Source organism: Dreissena polymorpha, chromosome 1 (assembly GCF_020536995.1).
Source record: "Dreissena polymorpha isolate Duluth1 chromosome 1, UMN_Dpol_1.0, whole genome shotgun sequence".
In the NCBI taxonomy this organism is placed as follows: domain Eukaryota; kingdom Metazoa; phylum Mollusca; class Bivalvia; order Myida; family Dreissenidae; genus Dreissena; species Dreissena polymorpha.
Window position 1 is genome coordinate 81,826,492 of NC_068355.1, and position 7,789 is coordinate 81,834,280.

A 7,789-nucleotide genomic window follows, 5' to 3' on the forward strand; every position below is an offset into this window, starting at 1 on the left:
AGGTCTGGGGAAATGGAGGTTGGGCTACTTTATAAATATGAGGTCGATATACAATGTACAATGTATGATATGTCCTGAATAAATAACGTGTTTATGTACCAACTGCCACTTACCAATATCTTAAACATGAACGGACGTCAATTTCAATTGGAAAATATTCAATTTATTCAGTATAGTTGTCGAAATAGTTCGGAGGTTTTCTATTTTTTTCACCCGAAAATAAACGCGCGCCACCTGCTGTTATAATGTGAAAACTTGCATTTTACTTAGTTGCATTCTTCTTACTGCCTGTTGCTTACTGCCGTTGTTAATGAAGCTCAATGGCAAAACATATAATGACTGGTGTCAGAGTACGGTTTCATCACGTGTGTTAGAATTTGAAAGTACATGAAAGTAAAATGATGTGTTATTCAATCATGAAACAGGAATTACGAAAACACAAACATTGGATAGTCATCAAACATGTTGCAGCAATCATCAATTGTAAACGAATATAGTGTCATGAACAATACTAGACTTTACATCAGTTATAATGTAAATAATCACCATAAATGATGTTATGTTTACCTTATTAACATTCCATAATGATAAACACAGTAAGGGTATTTTAAAAATAATCGCCAGCACACATTAATAAATAACAATATATTTTTTATATTATTTGGTCAGACTTTAAAGAACGTAATGTTTGCTTAAATACTTGAATTTGCGCGTGCCTTTTGTATATAATGCACTTTTATTTAAATATTGTAATATTCTTTCATTAAATGGAAGTTTGCTTCATGTTTCTTCATTCAAATGTTTTTTATCCACCAGTTTGATGATTTTTACTCTTCTATGTAATACAATTACTTTATCCATTGATAAGAAGAGATTACCTGTTTAAGAATCCTTAAACGCCGCATTTTGTATGAATACCACAATCAATACCTTGATCAACGAGTTAATGTATTTCCCATTGCAAATGCAATTCTGTTTGATACTGATTGTCTGATTTGAAATTTGCTTTGAATTTTTTTTCAATTTTTTACTGTCGAAGAAATAAGTATTTATTATATGGTTTGTTTATGCAAACATCTCGATTGGTAATTTTGCATAATAAAACGAGATCAGGACTTACGCTTGCTACCGAGATGTGGTCGTTCTATGTTACGCAATTCTTAGAAGTGCTTTATTTAAAACAGTAGAACTGCCAATGAGCCTTTATTGTTTGATACAAATTAAACGACTTTATAGGGCATTAACCTGAAATAATTGATCTTTGAAATGCCATGAAGCATAATGACGACGTCGTTCAACAAAAAATGACGAGTTGCGATTATATAAAAATTGAACGCACTCAAACTGTTTGCAAACACGTGAACAATTTGCATATTCTAAAATGGATGACACAAAGGCAGATAACATCAAGCATTCGAAAAATATAAGAAACCCATTATGGGAAATATGTTTGTGTGACACGCGTTCACATGTGTTATAGATCAATTAAGTTTCCATTTGCAAACGCTCTTAATAGATATGAAATCAAATCTAACTAGACACGTGTAGAAAAAACATATTACTTTTTGATTCCACGCATTTGCTTTCTTACATTTCACCTATATAATGTGAAGCAAGATACAGCATGTACGAAACTAGGATGTACGTGATCTTGCAATATGTTTCAATAAATTTTATATTAGATATCTTATCGAAGTACCTTTTAGTCCACTTAGACAAACTGGCATGGATTGTGCTTCATTAACAATTAAACTTGTGTTGCCTGCGGCACGTTATCTTTCCGGTAGATTTTCTCTCCGACTGTTTTTTGATTTAGATTTTCTTTATGGTTTTAGACGATGTCAGAAATTAAGTCGACAAAGTGGTCTCCCCTGAAACTATCCTTTTCCGCCATTACGGTGCTCCCTAGTAAATATCGCCGAAATCGCGAAAGCTTATCCAGCCGCTATGCCTTACGAAAACTGTAGGGGCAGACAATGTGTCGTAGTTGGGTGCAGCAATAACCAGAGAGACCTGTATCGTTGGAAAAATACAATATGTGCTGAACATGGCGAACAAAATGAGAATTGTATATGCCTTGCTCCGTTCAAGTTCCATTGTTTACCTCTGAACGCCGAGCGAAGACGAGAGTGGTTGGGTGTTATCAACAGGAAAGATTTCAATCCAGCAAGCAAAGCCGTGGTAAGAACCATGTAAAAACATAAGTTAACTTTGTTATGTAAAGATCTACATACTTTCACTAGTATCAATCTGAAATTGAGCCTGAGTGGTCAGTCTTTAAAAAAAACTTTATGTGTATTCGGACGAATGGCAATTCGGACAAAATTGTTATTCAGCTTTGTTAAGACTGTTCGATCTAGGAACGAGTGCTGTTTGGTAAACTTTATAATGAATTAGTTCATTTTCGCTTGAGGTCAGTTTTACCAAAGTAACAAAATTTAATATTTTACCTTTTGAGCCCAAGCCCCCCCCCCCCCAAAGTTGGGTTCAGGGGTGGGAATTACATTTATTTTTTATTACATGCATCAGTTCAGATACTGACAGATTAATGTATTTTCTATTTTCAGGTTTGTTCCCTGCATTTTGTAGATGGGCTGCCAACGAAGAAAAACCCGCTGCCTACCGTCAACATGGGCTATGAAGTGACCAAGACGCCAAAGCCAAGACGTCAGCTGGTCAGAAGAGCGCTGATGCCTGTGGGCGACAACATGAAGCTGGAGCCCTCCGAGCCCATGTTTTCTGCCACTATGTTACCACCGGATTATGTAAATGACATTAGTTATGAACAGATTGAGTGCAAAACAACATGCTGTCTAAAATATCCAGGTTTTTGCAACAATGTGCCGAAGATGGTAGAGGCTAGCACCCAGACTGATGATTTAATTAGACTTGACCATCCATATGCGTATCATAAAACCACTAAATGTGCATCTACTCAACAAACCACACCAGAATTCAGCATTGATGACATTTCTTCAGACACTGATGCACGCTTTTATACAGGACTTGACTATAGTGTACTGATGGCCCTAATAGCTATGATGATTCCATTTGGTAAAGCTTTAAGTTATAAATTAAACATTTCAGATCAAATTTTATCTGTCTTGATGAGACTGCGGCTAGGTTTGACATTTTTTGATATTAGCAGGCGCTTCAACATTTCAAGACCATTAGTCGCCAACATATTTCACACATGGATTGACATTTTGGCTGTAAAGTTGAGTGACTGTGTAGTTTGGCTACCTAGAACATCTATAAGAAGAACATTGCCTTCATCATTTGTAGACACTTATCCAAAGACAACATGCATTATTGACTGTACTGAAGTTTTTATTCAGCGACCGTTCACTTTGAAAGCTAGGAATCAGACGTACAGCAATTATAAAAGTCATAATACTGCCAAATTTCTTGTAGCTATTGCTCCAAATGGGTACATTATGTTTGTGTCAAAAGCATATGGCGGGAGAGCTAGTGATAATTTTATCACTAAATCTTCAGGTTTCTTGGAATACTTATTACCTGGCGATGAAGTTATGGCCGATCGAGGGTTTACTATAGGCGAAGAACTGTGTGCTAGACAAGTTAAATTGAACATTCCAGCATTTATGAAAGGAAGAACACAGCTATCTGCACAAGAAACCATTGCATCAAGGCGTATCGCATCTGTACGAATACATGTTGAAAGAGCCATAAATAGACTGAAATGCTTCAGAATATTAAGTACAACTTTGAATATTAAATCAACCACAAAACTTGATAAGAAAATGCGAGTGATTGCCGCCCTTTGTAATTTGCAGGGCTCCTTAATTAGAGAGAATACTTCTGAGGATTGAAGAAATGTTTTTCATTGTTTTAAAGAGAGCCTTAATTAGTACATCCAAGAATGCATATTGTCAATAGGAGCAACTAATGAATGAGTCAGATACAGAAGAATGAAAATGAACACAATATATGTTTTAGTACATGTTTTATTTTAACCAAAAATATTCATAATAGCACATGCATTTCTCTACTATTCTATGGGCAAGTTTAACGTTCAGTTTCACCGAGTATTAGAATGTAGCTTTAGTGATTTAAATTCATATTTATTATTTATTCTACAATTAATAATTATAATGATAGTCATTTTCTGAGAAAACTGGGTATAATACATGTGTGTAAATTGTCGTCCCAGATTAGCCTGTGCAATCCTCACAGGCTATTCATGGAAAACACTTTCCACTTTTTTTACATTTTTCGTTTAATTGAAGTCTCTTCTTAGCAAAAATCCAATTTAGGCGGAAAGTGTCGTCCCTGATAAGCCTGTGCGTACTGCACAGGCTAATTTGGGATGATACTTGACGCCAATGCATTATGCCCTGTTTTCTCAGAACGCGACTCATTAGTACTCGTGTGGTTATGGTTATCATTATTTCATTATTCAGGAAATATAATAGAAATGTTAATAAATAATCACTTATATATATTAACCTAAATAGATCTTTGTTTTTTATATGAACCCACAAGTATGTCATTGCATTCACGCATAACTTCCAAACAGAGTATACCCTGATGGGAACTCCTGTAGAAGTTGTTGTGTTAGAGTCGACTCTGTTGTTGTATTAGAGTTATTTGCCTTAAACTGCTATCTGTTGTTGTAGAGATTAATGATATCTGATCAATACAAACACTATTGTTATTTGCCTCAAACTGCTATCAACAGTAGTGTTTGTATTGATCAGATATCATTAATCTCTTAAAATTATGCTCATCTACCAGACGGACTAACAGGTGTTTGAAGTAGAACTCTCTAATTCTGACCAGAGTGGTTCTAACAAAGTTGGCGTCATAGGGAACATCCACTATTAATCCCTCGGCTTTTGTCCACACAACAAATTTGCAGTGGTGTTGTGTAGTGCAGTGCATAGCTATCTGCACTTGTGTGTAGTACCCATTTCGTCCTTTTGGGTTAAGGCAGTGGTCCCCTGATTTGGTGGGCACAACATCATATGTTCCGCTTTGAATAAGTTCCCTCAAGGGCTTTGTTGGGCACTTAATTTCAAGAATGGTGTCCTCGCCAACAAGTCCATCTGGACTTGCAGCAAGATATGGTTCTGTCTGGTCGATGACAACGCCAGTTTGAACCACTTTTAGGCCAGTGTTCTGCTCAAACCAAGCTCTGGCTTCAGCTTCATACTTTTGCCCATGCTGAGTGGCACTGTTCCCTTTAAACCGTGGGTAGATCTGGTTTGTCACGAACTTGTTTGGGTCTGCACGGCTTGTTTTAGGAAGAGCATGGACCTTACTCGATGAAATCCTCAGCTTTCGAGCATCACTCCATAGCGTCGAGCATTGCAAGGAGGTAGCTTGGCTGATGTTGGTCTTTGCCTCAGCAGAAAGATTTATGTATTTCTTATAAAATGCATCACACGGCTGACAAGTAACTTCGTTAACTGGCCTTGATGGGTCTATGGTGTGGTCACTGTGTTCCACTGACTTCATCTCATTCACTGGTTTTTCCTTCGCACTCAAGATTTTTTGGAGCAGTGTACCTTTACATGTCCACAGCTTGTTGGTGCACGACTCACTGGCATGATCTTGAAGATCAGAGTGATCAAGGAATGATCTTATTTTTGGCAGTTGGGTTCCTGTCGCCTTTTTTTGTGTTTTTTTAAGTATTGGTGCATCGTCTGGCTTTGGTCTTTCGAAGTTAATGTTCTCAAACTCCTCATGCAGCACAGCTGTCCCTGCACCTCTACCCCACAGCCTATCCTTGTCTGTACAGGTTTTTCCTGCGAGTCCATGGTTCCATGCTAATGCCACAGCATAAATAATGGCCGAGATGTGGCTGCAGCTCCTGCCTGTGCCTGCTGGACATGTACAATAGCCTGTGAGGATTGTAGAATCATCTGCTATTGCCACCCAAGCCATGTAATCAGCACGGCCAACTCCTGGTTGAGATGGAGACACTTTAGCTTTTAGAAACTGGATGTTGTTGTGTGAGCTCCACATTATGTCCCCTAACCAGCCATTTTGAACATAGTTGTATGCATACAGTGATCGAAATGATTTCATCGCTTTTCCATCATACGCTTTGGCCATCACAAGGTAGTCAACCAAATCCTCATAGGTCACATTTGGCCAAGAGGTTGGATCATTCACTGTCCACTTGACGTCATCTGAGGGAAGGCCTGAAACAAAAAAAGGCTTAATTTCACTATTGTTTGATGAATTCTCACTGTTGTTGTGCTTCTTTTGGGAAAGGGGGGGGGGGGTGACACAAGGTACAGCCATAGCTCTTTCGTGCAAACAATTAAGTTAAATTCATATAGCAACATTGATTAAACGTTTGGCCAACGTCAAACCGAAATTAAAATGTCATTTTTACGGATAACCGTTGAACCTACGACATGCACTGATAGATCTATCTTATAATAGTGATTCCATGAATTTCTTTCAAAATGCAAAATTGATTACATTCACCAGAGACGTAGATAACATCTACGTCTCTGCATGCACATGTGTGTTTGATTATTTCAAGATGTCTGTATTTGTTCATGTGCTGGCTTGTAGATAATTAAAGATGTTAACTTGTCAATATGAATACATTTCGGATATATCTGTTTGTTCGGCTATTTGATCAGTGTCAAAAAAATGTCCATGGTTACATTGTCCCATATTTGTTAATGTTTACGCGTTCGCGTGACAATTAAATTTAACTATCGTTTCGATTGGCTGATAATTATACCGGGCTGACATAACTGCCATTGAGTGAATAAAAATAGACTCAAGCGAGCGTCTGTAAACAATTTTAATCATTATAGTCCAACTGTCAAAACAAAAGCTTAAAACAAAGGTCGTTATTACAACATTGTAATGCACTTAATAGGTCGCATTGATTATTGAAACGTGCATAAAAAGCTTAAATAAACCATCTACTTACCGATAGTTGTGTCCGATGCCATTATGAATATAGTAAACGGGCGTTTGTATATTAAAAATAAAACAATGCTATATCGATGCTGCCGGTGCTGCTACTGATATCTGGAAGTCTGAGAGCACCGTAATGGCGGCGGGTCACGTGACCGGCAAGATGTCAGCCTCCTTATCTATGGAACTGACATCGTCTTTATGAGCATATTTTCCGGAATTTAGTAACGAAGCAGGGATTTGCAGAACAATGTCCAAATTTAGTCTGGTGCCCCCACATTTTGAAAGTTTTTTTTTTTTATTGTTGTTAAACATATGATTATATCATTTAGAACCTTTTTTGTAAGTCACGAGTCAGTGGGATTGTGGATTAGTCAATTGTAAGTGGTTTCAGTGAGATTGTATGTTCAGCTTAAGTCTTGAGTGTGTTTTAATGGATCGACATGACAATAATTTCATTTAATGTATAAAGATTTATTTTAGAATTCAGTAAAGTTTCTCTCCATTTTCTGTTTCAGCATTTACTTTGAAAGTTCTGAATTAATAAATATTGAAACCGGAACTTTGGTTGCTGTTGAGTCAAAACAAAACTGACATAACAGAGTCGAAAACGGTCAGCAAGACGATATTTAAAAACCAACTTTATGTAATACTGTTTGCAAACAGACTATTTTTTTACAGATGAAATAATGCGATAATGATAAAATAGACATAATCTATTATCTAAAAAGCCTTTCCGTTTCCTAATATGGTAAACAACATAAATGTGCCATGTGCACGAGGAACTTTCATTTTGTAATCGATTGATGCGTTTACAGCTGCTAAAACATTTAAACTAAGCTCAATTTTTTGATTACCAAGAAATGTGTGTTAAAGTATT

The 7,789-nt window shown here is 36.9% G+C and overlaps 2 protein-coding genes across 3 annotated transcripts; one reads left to right on the forward strand and one right to left on the reverse strand.

Annotated features, from left to right (window-relative positions):
- Positions 1 to 841: 841 nt before the first annotated feature.
- On the forward strand, positions 842 to 4,475 carry LOC127837749 (uncharacterized). Its single transcript, XM_052365096.1, has 2 exons — positions 842 to 2,181; positions 2,568 to 4,475. Exons 1-2 carry the CDS (start codon positions 1,948 to 1,950, stop codon positions 3,831 to 3,833), a joined length of 1,500 nt encoding a protein of 499 aa, XP_052221056.1. The 5' UTR covers positions 842 to 1,947; the 3' UTR covers positions 3,834 to 4,475.
- On the reverse strand, positions 3,951 to 7,106 carry LOC127837748 (uncharacterized). 2 transcript variants are annotated; one of them, XM_052365079.1, is made up of 2 exons: positions 6,923 to 7,106; positions 3,951 to 6,170 (listed from the first exon to the last, which is right to left on the reverse strand). In XM_052365079.1, the coding sequence occupies exons 1-2, from the start codon at positions 6,942 to 6,944 to the stop codon at positions 4,696 to 4,698; spliced, it is 1,497 nt and encodes a 498-aa protein (XP_052221039.1). In that variant the 5' UTR covers positions 6,945 to 7,106; the 3' UTR covers positions 3,951 to 4,695. The 2 variants fall into 2 exon arrangements, with proteins under 2 accessions (XP_052221039.1, XP_052221028.1); XM_052365068.1 differs by lacking the exon at positions 6,923 to 7,106 and adding an exon at positions 6,457 to 6,853.
- Positions 7,107 to 7,789: the final 683 nt, after the last annotated feature.